This window comes from Serinus canaria, chromosome 1 (genome assembly GCF_022539315.1).
Source record: "Serinus canaria isolate serCan28SL12 chromosome 1, serCan2020, whole genome shotgun sequence".
NCBI classification, from domain to species: domain Eukaryota; kingdom Metazoa; phylum Chordata; class Aves; order Passeriformes; family Fringillidae; genus Serinus; species Serinus canaria.
In genome coordinates, this window is record NC_066313.1 from 4,739,344 (window position 1) to 4,756,144 (window position 16,801).

General features: G+C 43.4%; 1 protein-coding gene across 2 annotated transcripts in view; it reads left to right on the top strand.

Moving 5' to 3' along the window:
* PTGFRN (prostaglandin F2 receptor inhibitor) overlaps positions 1 to 16,801 on the top strand; it is a 65,630-nt gene that overhangs the window by 41,698 nt on the left and 7,131 nt on the right. For both annotated transcript variants that reach the window (XM_050973257.1, XM_050973260.1), the window contains exons 6-7: positions 1,990 to 2,409; positions 11,827 to 11,934. In XM_050973257.1, the coding sequence (XP_050829214.1) occupies positions 1,990 to 2,409; positions 11,827 to 11,934 (528 nt within the window). The remainder of the gene's footprint in view (positions 1 to 1,989; positions 2,410 to 11,826; positions 11,935 to 16,801) is intronic.

Consider the following 16,801-nt stretch of genomic DNA (forward strand, 5'->3'; position numbering starts at 1 on the left):
TGTTTGAAGCCCAGGTAGTAGGGAGAGTTATTTCAGCTGTAGCTGAATTGCTCTGAATATGTGAGGGTGTTTAATCTGAAGCGCATATACCAGAGACCAAATGTAAGATTTTCTTTCTGGTGTCTAGGACCCAGTGTTCTGATGTGAAGATCAACAACGTAAAGAACCCTTAAATAAGGAGGGATTTTTGCCCAGAGCCTCCTCATATGGCCTAGAAAGCAACAGTATGTGCCAGAAAAGTATAACTAGCTGTTTGTGCTTCTGCTTTTGGGACAAAATATAATTGCCTACTATGTTCCTAAAAGTATGTGAAAAGCTGATCTGTGCTGGGCTCCTAAATACTGCAGCCGTATAAAGAAGGAAATATCAGAGTCTCACAGACACAGAATGAGGACAAAAAAAATGGATTTGGAGTCTGGAATCTGGTATCTGATGAGTCTTTTCACAAGGGAGAGGAGAATGACTCTGATGCTATACAACTTAATTTGTGATTGTACCCTGAGTGCCTAAATGTGCAACTCTTGTATTGTCACTTGCTTAGTGGGTGGAAGTGCGAGGGGGATTTGGTGTGGAGTATCAAATAATTCTGTGCTCAGCTAGACCACTAGAAGCATCTCAGCCTTCACTGCTCCTGCTGTTTCTTTATATAGCTTTGTACTGTGATCTGCTTTATACAGTACTGATTTAAAGTTGTCATACCGGGCTTCTCATCTTGTGGGCTGTGTTTACTCATTGTGAAAACTGCTGCTTGAAGGCAAAACACTGCAGAATGTAATCTTGACAAGTATCTTGTTGCTCTTGTGGGGAAGACATAAATATTACTGCATTTAAGTTCAGTTTTGGGAAATGTGTTTCAGTCTCACCATTGCTTATTTCCCTGTTCCTGAGAAGTTTTGTCTTGCATAAAGAGGTTCTGTGGAGCTCTTTAACAGGCCTACACTTTTTTTTTTTTTTTTTTTAATATTTAAAGGAGGGAAGGGAGAATATGGTGCAGCAAAGTAAGTCCAGATGGTTGGATTGGGTGTATTTTTGCAATACTGTTAGTTCAATGTATTCTGCCCCAGCCCTCCCTTCCTTAAGAAGAACCTTGATGTGCAGGGTGTCTTTTCATCACAATGCCAGGAAACTAGCAACTCCCTTTCCTTTTATCTGATTTTGATTTCAGTCACTCCTCATTTTCTCAGTTTCTCACTGTGAGCTTGTATTTTGTGTGTCTTGGAGCTGTGCTCCGACATGTATAATTTTCCCAAACCCTGTAATTAAGGGATTCTTGGGATTGAGGAGCCAGTAGAGAATGGAAGGAAACTAAGCAGTGAGAGTTGCTGGAATTCTTCATGTCAAATGGGAAATGTCAAGACTTCTGGTAGGCTTGTATGCAAGTAAATGTATGAGAAGCAAGGGGAGGAAAGACTGACACGGAGGCAGAGGTGTGTGTAAATCTGTTTACACCAACTTTTGTCATGTGTTTTCAGCTGAATGTGTCTGGATTGCCGTTAGGAATGCCTTAGGAATGCCGTTAGGGTGGATTTTCAAGGGAAATGAAAGATGCTAAGTGCTGGCAATTTAGCAAGTGGCAGCTTTTGTCATTAGTCATGAGTATTTCAGCAGTGCCCTTATTACCCCATCACCGAGGGTGCTCTTCCAGATCCAGTATAAAAGTGGGACTCTGAATCTTGTCTAATATCTTTATTTCCGTATAAAGCAATCCTGGGGATCCTGTCTTGTGGCAAGCTGTGTGCTCTATTATCTGTTCAGTATTTGGTGTTCGTTTGAATTTGTGCATCTTGACCCAAACTGTTGCATACTTGTGTGTGTGCACTGTTGAGTAGCGCTCTGGGCTGTCAACATGTTTAGATAAATGTGCTGGGATTTGTTCCTCCAAAAAAGAAACTTTGCCTGTCTGTAATCTTCTAGGTTGACTGGTGCTGCAGAAATACCCATACCTGTTTGTTAACCCTCTCTTGCTGCTTTATTTCCTTCCCTCTTCAGATTACACACTTACAGTGGAGGCGGTGAAATTGAAGCCATTCTTTGTAGCAGGCCACACCTTTGAGATGACGTGCAAAGTGTCCTCCAAAAACATCAAGACACCGCGCTACTCCGTCCTCATCACGGCTGAGAAGCCCCTCACGGACCAGTCGAGTCCCAACGGGACCACTCGCATCATCTCCTTGAACCAGGACTCGGTGGTGCGGCTGGAAGACTGGACGGACCAGACCCGCGTGGACGGGGTGGTCCTGGAGAAGGTGCAGGAGAACGAGTTCCGCTACAGGATGTACCAGACCCAGATCTCTGATGCTGGGCTGTACCGCTGCGTGGTGACCGCCTGGTCTCCGGGTGGTGGGGGCATGTGGCGTGAAGCAGTCAATGGCTTGTCCAACCCTATCCAGATAGACTTCCAGACATCAGGTTGGTACAGAACCTGGCAGCCGTGTGTCTAAGCCAGAGAGGGAGGGAATTCTGTGATGCTTTCCCATTGATTTCACTGTGTCTCAGAAATACCTACTCTTTGGAACAAATGGTATGATGGCTGAGAGCCGTGCTTGTCTTCTTTGGTGGTACTTGTGTCCTTTGTGCTATTGATTGTTTACAGAAAGATGTTTAATGAATTGGCTGTAATCATAACCCCTGGGTTTTTCTCTACTAATGCAGCTTTTATGGTCCTGCAGGCTCAGAGCTCATTCTCAGTATGGAGCAACTGCTGCTGCATTTGCCAGCTGTATCACTAGATTGTTAGTAGCGGCTGCTCTGGAAGAGCATTAATATAAACTGGATTTCTGTTCCAAAACAGACTCTATTAGCATAGCATTAAATTCCCTGAGCACACCTCGCTGTTGATGTAATTGCAGAAAATGGTCAGGTCAGGGTAACATTTCAGCCGTCTCAGTAAGTGTATCCTGCTGCTGCAAGACCTTAGAGGTCCCTTGCGGCTGAGCTACAAAGCTCCACAAATTGGGAGGAATTTCAGTACCCAGAAGGACATCCTGTTCCTCAATTGCTTGCTGAAACCCTTACCTTCAGCTGTAACTAAGCCTGCCTGTTGAGACTTTTCTATAGAAACATGCCTGTCCTGATACTTGTTGGAGGGAGGGAGAGATGGATGGCATTGATTTGGATCATCAGAGATGCATATTAACTCTGACTTCTGTCATGTTACATTGTTGGAAAGTGCAGTGGGCACTGTTTTTATAACACTGGTGCACATATGAGTGAAGGGCTCCTCTCATGATTTGATAAACCAGGCTGGTGGGGCTTTCATGATCATATTCTGCTAGTAGTAACAGGCTGTAGCATATTCAGTAGATGTGTCTGTGTCTAGGCAAGAGCAGCCTGACTTCTGGCTGCATCCACAGCTAAGGTAATTATTCTAGCTGATGTGGTTCCTAAGATCTCAACTTGCTTATATGGCACATTGGGAAAACAAACAGGGCTGATCATAGGAGGACAGCCTGGCAACGAGGACATCACTTCATAGGAAGCTTTGAGATGTAGATTTGATCTGAGCTGGCCAGACAGAGGACATTGACTCAGCTTGTTTCAGTTTTAGGTAATTTCTCTTGATGGTTTAGTGGACTGCAGTTTTAGCCTTATTACTCTTCATATCTGGGTCAGACACAGTGGGAGAGTAGTATTTGCAAAGGGGGGGATAAAAGAAACCAGCAAGAATGAAATTCTGCACAAAACCCCACCCTGCCCCTCCAAGCTCCTATGCGGAGGCTTTCCTGCACAAAAGTGGTGGTTTGTGCCTCTCCCAATATTGCTGGTCTTGTGTCACTTTGAACTGCCATCCAAAAAGTTTTTTGGGATGCTTTGACACCCAGAGTTCAGAGGGAAACCTGCGAGCAATGCAAGGGAGGGAAGCGTGCGTGTTGTAGTCTTGACTTCTCTTTGCTGTCAGCCTCTCCTCCCAGCCCCTCCACCCAGATAGGATTTCTGGAGCGTGGAGTGAAGAAAGGGAGGCAGCATGTAGAAGTGCCCTGGGAATGTGTGAATTCCAGTAGCAGGGCTGGAGTAGGGGGAGGGATGGTCCTGAAGCCCTGTCAGCCTTTCATTCTTTACAAAAGAATGAAGAAAGAAATGAGATCCCAGGCACAATTTGCTGCAGTGCTATTTCCCAAAATAATCTTGGCATGTAGCAAAATCTGTTTTGAAATACCTGCAATTTTCTTTAATTGATGGATGAACTTTGTGTTCTTCAGTTGTTACTCAGATATCCCTGCTGGATATTCACCCCTGGGCATGATGAGAACATGTGATGAGCACAGTTAGAATGGACTAACTGTGGAATTATTTGGGAAATCATCTGGAATTAAGTATACAAGACTAAAGATGTTTCATGGGTGTGTTACTTTGGTTTTGTTTGCTGAAGCCTCCTGTCTTTGATGCAGACTGAGTCAGGGAGCCAGAGGTAAATGGCAAAGCTGTGGAGCAGCTATGAAAGCACAGCTCAGATATCACACCCTTCTCTTGCATCCTGTGGCACAAGCAGCTGTCAAACTTGTTCTTCAGAAAAAAATAAGTTGGTGCCAGAATTTCCCTAATGGGCATAGTGAAAGGCAGAACTGCTGAGGGAGCTAGTTATTTGTCAGGGATATTTCCTCAAAATTGGAGGGAAGATACCAACAGGAATGGTGCAGGGGAAAAGAGGGGTATGCAGCTTTCCAGGCAGCTGGAAAAAAACCCGAAACCTGGGGAGCATCATTGTGCTAAATCCTGAGTTGTAGGGAAGGTGGGGTGTGGTATCTTATGAGTGTTTGTTCCTGATAGGAAAACTGTTAAGGAGTCAATTGCACTGATTTCTCAAAGTGTAAGAGAAAGACAACTTACCTATAACTGCTGGAGGTAATATATACAGCAGTGTAATTTTGAAAAATAGGATGTATTCCAGTCTCTTCCAGACTTTGAAATCTTGGGCTTGGGCAGCATTTTCGGCTTCCATCATGGCAGTTGGAGTGGGGAAGGGATCAATAAGGAAGCAGCATTTTCAGCAAAAGGAAGCCCTTAAAGGGTTTTACGTGAAGCTTTTAGTCCTAGGAGGAATTTCTTTCTCAGTTGTTTTTATTGATTCCCCTTTGATGGGGGATGGTGAGGCTTGCTGGGACTGGAAATCCTTCTCTCTCATTTGACTCACTCCCAGATCTCTCCGAGCTGAGTGATGTTTCAAAGAGGAGTTTTTAAGCGTGCATACACATTGTGCAGTGTGATCTCTCTGAGGGGCAGGGGCCTGTGAGCTTTTCATATGTGAGCTGGGGACTGCACACGTGAAGCTTCAGTGTTTCCTGCCACAATAGGCTTGAAATGTGGCAGTGCTCTGAAATGTTTTTCCATGAACATCTGTGGAAAATGTCTTGCTCAGATTCTTTCCATTCAGGGCAGAACTTGCTGGCCGCAAGCAGAGATCTCCTCTCTTCTTTCTCCACTTGCTGTTGCAGAGGGGCGTATTTATTCAATTTGGTAATGATCTGAAATGTTAATGTAAAGGCATTTGTTTGAAACACCCTGAACTAAAAAAAAAAAAGGAAATGTGGATTTTGTCCCCTGGACCACATGAACTAGAAGGGAGGGTGGGGGAGTGTGGTGAGGAGGAGCCTACTCGGCCATTAGTTTTCAAATGTTCAATCAATGGCAGATTGTTCTCTGCTGGATATATTTTAAGACCAGAGAGGATCTTGTGAATCTTCTGGTATGACCTCATGGATAACATGGATCACTAGACCAGTTTTATAAAACGAATGCCTTATGTATTTCCAGCTTCTGTAAGCAAAATAAACTTATCTGCTGGGCAGGGAAAGGTGTCCCATATGAAGAATTTAATTTTCCTTAGTGCTTTTTGTTTGTCTTCCCAATGTAGGACAGAGAGGTTCTGCCATGTCTTTTTTAAAAGGTTGCCCAGTGATGTGAGGAACAAGAGCAGCTGCCAGTGCTTGTCTTGAAATGTTCTCTTAATTTCATTGCACATTTTCTACTCCAGTGCATCCTCTCTCCTCCTGAGATATTTGTTGATGCATGTGTACAGATCCTTTCTTTCAGCCTGGAACACACCAGTCTTTTGTCCCTTGTGTTCTTCTCAAGCCAGTGTATGAAGACAGCTTCATAAACTCTGTTTTGGCATATGTCCTTTAATCTTCAAACGCTTTCACCATGAATTGGGCAACCCAGGTTGGTGTTTAGAATGTGTTTGCCTGGTACACAATCTCAGAGATTTCCACAGAAGTGACTTATTTTCCTTTCCCTTGAAGGAAGCAGGGAGAAGGAAGCTTTTAATCTCATGTTGAGAAGTGTGTTATGAGAGATCCGTTTGGAGCTTGGCTGTGCTCTGAGCTGTCTCTGCTCTGTGCCATTCAGCAGAGGGTAGAAAGTTCTGGAGAAGCAAAAATAAAATAGAACTTGTAAGGGAACTATCTCAATGAAATCTTCAACTCTGGATTACATCTGCATGTGAGCTCATTGCACAGCAATGTATTATCGTTCACTTTGGAAGAAGCTGAGATGAACCAAGAGCTGCTGAAATATGAGCTGAGTATTGATGTTGAACTTGCAATTAAAATGAAATGATGCCCTGCAATGACCCCGAGAGATGCTCAATTTCAAGAAGGGCGAATAGAAAGATTCTTAAAGGAAAGAAAGCTTAATCACGGAAATGAATGAAAAGCAGCGCAGCAGAAACTCTTTGGCAAGAAAGGCTGGTATTTTCCAGCCACTCTTAATGGGCAGGAACGTGCTTTGTCATTGTGTGCCTTTGTGCCTGTGTGCATTAATTTGTAGCTGGAAGTAGAAACCACAGACTTAACTACTGAGGGCTTCTTCCAGTAACAGCCATTATGAGGCTTGGGGTAAAGCTTGTTAGGGAACAGCTTCACGAAGAAACTGGGAAAGGGCAGGGGTCTGGAAAAGTGAAGGTGAAGAAACTTACTATCTGGAGAAAAGCAGGTCATGGAATTCTCAGTTGAGGAGTGAATGATTTGGTGCCAGGGCAGAGATGAGTAATGTTTTGGATGATGCAGAACTCGTGGGTTGCATCAGTTGTTTTCCCCGTTGTGGTCTGTGGTGCTGTCTGATGGAAGCAGGGTAGCTGCGTGCAGGAATTCCAGACCCCCTGATCACTAATGGCCTGGGCATGGGCTTCTTGGGGGGGAACAGCCTGCCTCAGGTCTCTCTTGTCATCAGATTACTTGACCTTTTCCTTCTCTGCTTGGCTGGGAAATAAAGGTAGCTCATGTCTGTGGGGAGACTATACCTTGTTTCTGCAGAGAAGTACAGGGTAAAATGATAATCAAAGGAGACAAAACATCACCTAGGACCCATGATAATTAGGACCTCTTTTGTTACAAAACTGGATTTTAACTGTCTCTTAGTTATTCTCTTTCATTTCCCCACTTTTCTTGCAGATTTAAAATGTTTGAATTACTGAGTAGGGAAGGAAAGCAAGGAGAAAGTAGGGTGACATCAGGTAAAGAGGGTTCAGAATTTGTCTCAATCCTTAAGTTGAGTAAATTACCTCGATCAACTTGAACTCCTCTTTTCCACCCTGAAGTCCCTTCAGTATGAATCTGATTGAGGACAAAATATTAAACAAATCTTGGTTCAGCTTACAAACACCTTTTCCTTTCATTTTTATGAGTAGAAGAATTAGCATTGCACTTTTTAGCTGAAAACTGGATCACTATAGGGGCTGGCTCCTGGAGTTACCTTCCTGGTGACATCAAATCAACAGTTTGAGCATTGAGACCTATTATAAAAGGGAACATTCAGAGAAAAGTACACTGAAGAAATCCTGATTCTGGAACCTGGTTTCTCTTAAGATTTCTGAATTTGTACTAGTAAACTTCTGACCTCAATTTCTTCACTTTCGGTTTAAAGTTGTGTAGTGTTTTTCAAGTGTTCAGGAGTCAAGAAACGTTCTGAAAACTCTTACCATCCTGACTGCAGATGCTTTTTAATATAAAATTGTTATTACTTTAAAAGAGAAGAAAACTTCTTTTAGGTGTTCTATCTAAGATTACATAAGGCCTTATTTATAGTGAGGAGCAGATATTTTGGCTTATTTTAAATCAAAGTTCTCAGCAGAACATGGCAATTTATGATGCTTAGCTCTTAGAATTGGGAATGCTGGTTTATTTTGTATATCTGTGCTCTTTAGCTTCCAAATTATGTAAAGGAATGACACTTATCTTCAAATCTGAAAGTATTAAAATCCAGTTATTTCTCAGCTTTCAAGCTCCTGAGCAGCTTTTCAGCATTTAACTTTGCTTTGTTATTGATGAGTTTTACAGGTCATGCTTGATGTGTCAGCCCTGCAATTGAAACTAAACTCTGGTTTGTTTATTCTCCCGAGTGACCAGTAGGTGCCAATTACAGTATTTCAAACTGTTAAATGCAGGTGGCAAAGATGGCCAAAGCCACATCATCTGTTATCTGCAGAGTTCTGTTTTTCTCGGTGTTAATGTAGCATGAACTCATATCTCAGTGAAGGAGAGAGTTCCTGTCACCTCCCCAACCCTCCCAGTGACACTGTAAGTGCTTGAGCGTGACGGTGCTGAGACCCTGAGCCAGTGTCATCAGTGTCTGCTGGGAGCTGCCTGTTTTACCACATGCCTGTATCTGTAACCTTGGCACTGAGATGTTTGGCCTCTTTTTTGTATGGTGGGTTCTTTTGGTTTTCTTTTGCCTTGGAGGGCAAAAGCTTGAGAAAAGTGCTTGGGTTTTGTGTTCTGAGCCTTGCTTGGTGTGGTCCAGATCCAGGGTTTCTTGAACACTGGGTGGGGGAATGGGGCACTCAGCCTCCTGCCTCTTCAGGTAGGGGACAATAAATCTCTGAAGGTGCTTTATTCTGTCCTTTTATGCCTGAGGGCAGCCTGAGGCCTAGGGCATGGGTTATGTGGGCAGAAGTTCTGAGATACACTCAGAGATATATAACCCTAAGAAGTTGCAGCCACAGTTTTTGAGACTGAACTGAGGATCTTTCACTGTAATTAATCTTGCTTAGGTTTTAATAAATAATTAAATGTTGTTTTCTCTCTTCAGCTGAATAGGGAAGAACACAACCCCCAACACACCTCTTGACTATTGATATTCAGTTCTAGCACAGGACAGTGATTTCTCCCTGGAGGTAGAAAAGGTAATTTGCAGGAGATGTTACCTGCCAGGGAAATACCTGAAGGGAAAGAACTGTTTGTGCCTTACCAAGGGAAAGCACAATCCTGAAATGCCAATGCAGCTGATGCCTTGGAGCCTTCCTGCCTGGGAAGTTTTGGCTCTTCATGTGGGAAGCCTGGTGGAGAAATGCTTGGTGACCCAAACTGAGGAGTGTTTTGGGAGTGCTGCATTTCCATGATCCACAGCCTTTCCTGGCTGAGTGACCAGCCAAGCTCAGCTTTTACCCTTATGACATCCAGTGGCCAGGAATGCTCTGACTCTGCTCCACATCAGTGGTTTGTTGGTTTGCCAGGGTTTGAAGGCAGTGTCTGTTCAATGCAGGAGGTACCTGGACTTTCAGCCTAGAAATAAGGCCTGAAAAATCCCAAGTGCCCTCTTGTTTAACCTGCCAGGCCAGGAATAAGGTAGCCCATCCTTAGCCTGACAGAGTTGGAATCAAGCAGTTCATCTCTCTAGCTCAACCCCTCCCAGCATCCAGCCTGTCTGCTGGAGTCGGGCATGTCCTGTGTTCCTGATGTGATGTCACCTCACTTGCTGCAGATAGACTCTGAGCTATGGACAGTATCAGGATTATTGTGGTACTATTCTGCCTTTGATCAGTGCAGCAGAGGGACTGTGCTGGGAATGCAGGGATGTTCCTAGCAGATTTTTACAGTCTCTTTATTTCTTTTCTCTGACAGTTCACACACAGCTTGAGACTTTTCTGCTTTTAGTTGGCTGGAGTGCCCTGCTCTGTGCTCCCTTTAATCCCCTAGGACCTTGAACTTCTGTCTGTCCAGCTCTGAACATGAGGATGGAAAATGTCTTGATTTATCTGAGGACACATAATCAAATGGGCTGCAAGGGGAATATAGTTTGGTGTGTGTGAATATCAGGAAACAAATTGAATTCACACAAAACCAGTTGAGACAGATGCTGAGGAAGCATTCAGATTAATCTCTGTTCATCTCCTAGGAAAAGGATCCCATCATGCTGAGCTTAAGTTAGGGCTGCAGCCTGCTTGTGAAGTCACTATCTGAGCAGCTGATCTCAGTATTCTGGGTCTCTTGTTTCCTTAAATGTGTTCTAGCATAAACGTGTAGGAGTCTTGGCTGGTAATCCATGTATAACCTCTGTTGCATCTCTACCACCTTTTTATCCTTGTTTGGGGGGGATGATTTGCAGTGCTAATTTTAAGAAAGATCTTGTAATGTCAAAATGAGTGTCAAACTCTCAGACTGTATGTCTGCATACTACCCTTGTGTACAAAAGTGCAGCTGCTTCTGGGCAGAGGAGAGTGCTGGTACAAACTGGGGAAGGGGGGATTTTGAAAGCTGGAGAAGTAATTATTGCACTGGAATTAATTTCTTAGCATGCTGTGTGTTTTCTGTTGACCAAAACAAGCCAGGCCCTTGTAGTCTAGAAAAGTTGCACCAAAAATTATAGTTTGAGCTTCATGATACATCCAAGTTTCTTTCCAGAACCTCAGTTTGGGAATGATGTGGTAAGTGTGTGCCATGTGGTGAGCTATCAGTGTAGAAACCTGTTGAGAGGGCAAGTGGGTTGTTTTGGATGATTTCCTGATGTGTTCATTAAAAGCATTGTTTGCCACTGATCTTCAGTGGATTTGAAATTTGGGGTTCTGTACTAAAAGAGTAGCAGCTAAGAGTGGAGGAGAGCAAACAAACAGCTTTTTCTTTCCTTCAAAGCCACCCTTCTCTGCTTGTTGTTGTTGCTGCTGTGCCAGAAGTAGGTGAGGCAGGTAATAATGGGAGTCTAGGGAGTGTAAAAAGGGTTACTTTTTAATCTGAAGACCAAGTTTTTTGTTGGCTTCCCTGGCTCTTTCCCCCAAAGTCATCCTGGAGTTCACTGTTGGGATCAGCTTTCCTTCTATTCACTCCTTGATTAGTAAGAGAAATCACAGAGGTATTTTGGTACATTCTTCAGTTTCTGCCCTGTGAAATAGAGAGTATTAACAATGCTGGCATATCTGATTTTGTTACTTGTGCACTAGAGATGCAGCTGTTGTCAAAATTTGAAGCAGTTTTGGGTTTTTAACCTATGTATATCAGAAGTCTGTTAAAACATCACAGTGTTGTCATGGGATCTGAGTATTTCAAAACTGCCTAATGGTTTTCATTGATATCATCACTACTTTGCAGCTGAAGGAGTTACTGTACCCTTGGGCTTTGAGACATCTACAGAAAAAGCTATCTGTGGCAGAGCCTGAAGGAAAGCCCATAGAAAAGTATTATCAGATGCACTACTTGTATTGTCTGTTCCAGTGTAGAACCATTGGTATTGTTAAGATACTGTTTTGCTTTAACTTGAATTCCTATTGACAGCTTCCACAAAAAAATCCATTCTGGATTAGCCTGAAGATCTGAACTCCTGTGCTCTTAAAGGAGTCACCAGTGGAAGAACAGCTCCTTTTGTGCTGGAGAGAAGAAGGCAGACTGGGGCAACAGCTTCTACTTTGTCTTAGTACAGGATTAAATGGCCAGCAATGAAAAACTATTTTACAACAAACTTAAATGGCTGCTTGTCCCTACTTCAGAGATCTGTCTCCACAAACTAGGGGAGTACTTCAGTACTTCAAACTAGGAGAGTACATACTTCAAAAATGTGCAAGAAAGGTGTTGGACAGTGAAGTAAAGCCTGTCATGAATAATTGTGGTTGCTCTTTTCCAGGTCCTGTATTCAACGTCTCGGTGCATTCTGACAGCCCAACGATTTACCAGGGTGAGGTGGCAGATTTGCTGTGCATCGTCACAACGGAAGGAATGCCACTTGAGCCAGGTATTTCTGCAAAATTATTTCACCTGTAACTCATTTGCCTTTAGAAGTTACAACCCTATGTCCTTTGAGTGAAGCTGGAGAGCTGAGAATCAACAATTCTGTAGAACTGGATAAACACAGGACAGTGCGCTTGCTTTTACACAGCTCAATTTAAAGCAAGTTTTTTTTCCACTTCCTGAGGGGAGAGGGAAAAAATGCTCTTACCATCAAATTCCCCTCTGCTGTAGCCAGCAACTGCCCCCATTGCAGGTAATCTCAACCTACAACCATCAGATGGGCCATGAAAACTATTCCTATTCCCTTTAAATGGAAAGCAGGTCCATTGGTTAAACCATTTAGAAGAAAATGGTCATCTGTGAAGAAATCTTAGACACCTGGCCAGTCAGCATCTCCCTTCAGAGTGAATTTAAGGCTTAAGGTAAATCTAAAAATCATAATAATCGACTGCTGCAGCCTAAATGTCAAAATGAATGTTCATTGCCTTCAGAGTTGAGCATCCTTTTTTATGTGGAAGAAAGAAATACAGTACCTAGTACCTGTGGGAAGAGTAGCAGACACAAAAGCAAATTTTTATGGAAAGCTGAAAAGTTCAGAGAATTGCTCAAAACCTAGCTGCTTGCCAAGCATTGTCTGAGCTGCTTTTCATCAAAGTGCTGTGAGAGTAACTCTCTTTCTTATACCCAAAATTTGGGTTTGGAGTCAGTTAAGTCATTATGTATATGGATATAAGCATCTCTTTAAAATCAATCTACTAATATATATGTAAATATAAATATATGTGAATATATCTAAATATAAAGTTGTTATATGATTTATGCCAAACATAAAAGCCAACACATAAACCACTACAAAAGAGGTGCTGTGCAGAAAATATTACTTATGATGTAGTGGCTGATGAGATGAGGTACCAGGCTTAGTAAAGGCCCATCACTTTGAAATTACAAGATGTCTGTCTACATTAAATCTGAGTGTGGCAGGGAAGCAATTTGCTAGATTACGGTCGTGTGCTGCCTGTGAAAAAATGATAGAAGCCTGTAGATTGTATTATTGAAATGCTTGGTAGGGAGGAAAAGCTGAGTAAACTTTATTGCTGTCAAAAGACTCACAGCCTGGGATATTGGGCACAGCAAGCAGCAGTGTGTGCCTGTGCATATACCTCAGCCTGTCCTGTGGCTTCTCCTCAGCAGGAAGCCTCTTCCACGTTGAGGTGTGCTCAAGCTCTTAGAGGTATTGTTGTGAGGCAGTACCCAGAGCAGCTGCCTTCCTTTCCAAAGCAATAATTGCTGACAGGGAGCAGCTGCTGCTTCTGCTGGTGCTCGACAGCCTAAATAAGCTCAATATTGCCTTGTGAAAGAGGTCTCAGCATCCCTGACTCACTTAAAACTTGAAAACTGGAACACAACAAGTTCCACCTGAATATGAGGAGGAACCTCTTTACTGTGAGGGTGGCCACACACTGGAAGAGGTTGCCCAGAGATGATATGGAGGCTCCTTCTCTGGAGAGACTCAAAAGCCCTCAGACAGAATCCTGTGTCATGTGCTCTAGGATAGCTCTTGAGCAGGGAGGTTGGACCAGATGACCTCCAATGGTCCCTTCCAGCCTCAGCCATGCTGTGTAAAGAGGCCACTTAGTAGCCGTGGGGCTCTCGTGTCAGAGCTTCGCTGCAGTTGGGTTTGGGATGGATTTGTGTGTATTTGCTATCTTGAGACTGGGAGGAACACAGGCAGTATAAGGATAATCAAAAAGGTTAAAGTAAAAAAGTGTGGCCTTTTGAGGAGCTGCTCATCACAGCAGAGTTTTACCCTGGCAACTTCACAAGGGTTTGTGGGTGTCTGTTGAATTGATAGATTATCCCTGGAGCTGGAGATGATGCTGTTTCCAGCAGTCATGGGCAACCAGAGCAGAGTCTTAAATGTCAGCCCTGTTCCATAGCTGGGTAATGTCATCTTGGACATGGCAGACCTCTGTGATGTTTTTTTATATTGTTTCTTTTATGTTGATGGTTTCTTTGGTCCTCTCATTCTGTAATGGGGCAGATGAGGCACAGACAAGTAAACCTACAGTGGAATAAAATGTGGCATTGTGGCAGGCTTTGAGGGGGCTTTTCAGTCCATGCTCTGAGCCTCCAGTTGCATCCCATCCAGTTGCAGGATGAGCAGGATTTGGGGCCTAACAAGTCATGCTGTGTGATGAAACGCAGTCCTTGCTGGTCTTCTGGATGGTATTGGCAGAAGAGCTGCAGGGAACAGCTGGAATTGATGCAGGGTGTGCAGACTTCCCCTCATCCATCTACCTTCTTGGCCTTGGGAGCTGGAGGGAGCTAATGGAGCAGGTTAGAGGAGGGGATTAAGGGCTTGTATGGTAGCAAACATGTTGTTCCTCACTATTAGCCTTATTCCTGTGTGTCCCATCTCTGATCTGTCTTTATGCTTTTATGTCAGTATCACAATTTAATTCACAATTGGAATGGAGGACTTGCTTTTAAATTAGTGCCAAATGTTAGACAGACTGTGAAAATAAGAGGGCTGTCTCATCCCACTGGGGACATGAGGCATGTTGTTAGGGAAAGCCTACACCTGGCATTTAGAGAAACAAGGCAAGAGTTATCAGCATCTTCTGGAAGAAAACAGATGACTGCAGTACAGACATGGTCAATCCATTTGGGAATGTGATGAGAAAGGAGAAAAGAGCAAATGCATTTGACTCCCTTCTGAGGGGCGTGGTGGCTTTCAAGGCCATCTGTACTTCTTGTGTCAGACCTGCTGCAGGGCTGTGGTGTGGGATCCCCTGTGAGCAGAGGAGGAGCAGGATGTTTCCTAAGATATCCCATAGATGCACATCCTTTGAATGTATTTGGTATGCAAGCCAGCTCTGCTCTTGTGCACATAGACACTCAACTTCGCAGGCATGCATGTGCATTAGTATGTATGCCTCCCGTAGTACACTGGTGTCAGGTGCCACCTCTTCTCCCTCTCTGTATGCACAATTAGAAAACTAAAGTACTTTCAAGGAGCTTAAGAAAAGCTAAATGACCAGTTATCTTTGTCAGTGCCATTTGTTAGTTAGATAGATTTTTTTTTTTTTTTTTTTTTAATTCCAGAGGCATCACTTATGGTTTGAACCCTTTTCTGGTAGAGGCAGCTCAGAATGCTTTCAGTGTGTGTATGTGTGTATCCACCCACCCTGTGGGAAATTTTCAAAAGGGTAGAAAAGGTTTTGGCGTGACTGCTACATGCTTTAATTTCCTCTGCTTCTTTGAGACCCTGCTGAAATCGAGTGTGTGTTACTAAGCCCAGTACATGGCAGCAACTGCTCCATCTAAAGAAGTGCTCCTTTGCTTTGGCAGCTGTGCTTGGTGTTTTGAATTGGTACGAGGGGAATATGTGTGTGTGTGTCAGTGGGGAATAGTAGTTCTTCTGTGCCCTGAAGATATAAAAGCTGCTTCTGATACTTCTCTTGAATACACATTTTCACAAATGATCTCTCTAGACTTCCCAGATCACCCATTCTTGGGCTGTGTGCTTAGGGATTTAAAAGTATTACTTACTGTGTCTGAAAGGAGATGTGGGGTTTTTTTTATCTGCTCCAGCCAGACCCAATGGGCACTCTGGAGAATTTAACAAAACCAGCTTGTTTACCCCTTATATGGCTTGAAGTGGTTTGCTCAGCTCTCTAGGAAGCCCTATTCAACCTCATTTAAATGTAGTAAACAAAAAGGGTCTCAAAATTGTGATTCAACACTGTAACAGGATGCTGAGAGGGCTCCATTCTAAGCAGTGGAAGTGTATGGTTCCTAAGAAGCTGGTCTAGAAATAGGATTCTCTTTTTTGAGGAGTGGTTGGTCAGGGAAGTAGCTAAGACCCAGACAGCTTAGCCCTGTGTGTCAAATCGAAATGTGCGTAAAGATGTGCTTTACATGTTGATGATCCTCAGTGGCTGAGGAGGGGAGGAAGCACAGCAGCACTGCTAACTCTGCTCCCAGAGCTCTCAAGGGGCCAGCTCCCAGTGCTCCCTGTTCCTTTAGGGTGCATGTCCTGGTGGCTCTGAGGTCCTTGATGCCCTTGTGGGCACTGGGATGTTACACTTCACTGTGGGGCACCTTGGCCAGGTGTCCCACACTACTGACTGTGGCACAGACAGAACCAGGGAAAGAAACCTATGTTGAGTGGGAGTGTGGTTCTTGAAGTGGAGTTTTTATAGATTTGCGTCAAAAATTGAGTGACTCATCAGCATTGATGCAGGGTGTGTGGAATGAGGCAGATGCCTAGTGTGTGACCTGTTTTATGTCAGTGAATCTACATATTTATTAGCACTTGGGAGCCGCTAGGCCTGTTCATCTCTGATATTTAGAGAGCACCTGATTTATGTCCTGGCTTTGCTAAATTTGTCTGTGTTTTTATTGCATGAAACCCAGAGATATATAGAAATGAATCAGATGACTTTGCTGTATTAAGCTATTTCAAGGAGGATAGTGATAGAGTGCTCGGAGCCAAATCCTCCCTCTGACTGTCTGTAGTGAGTCACTAATTGCAAACTGTATACTGGCTAATAAAATATGTTGGCATAATAATGTTGTCCCACGTTATAATTACAGAAGATAGATTCAAATATTTCAAAGTGACAGCAAGTGCCTGTACTCATGTGAGGGGATGGGAACCTCAAATTATCTGAGATGCAAAAGAATAAATTCTTCAAAGCTGCCTGAGGATCTGAAGACTAGATTATTATTATCTTTAATATCTGAATTTATTGCTTAAGCAAGGTCAAGGGTGTGTTAAGTATAATTTGACTTAGCCTGAAAGGTGTCCATATGCTCCTACAGCACCTGGAAACACAAGAGCAAGTGTCAGTCTTGGATCTTTGGAA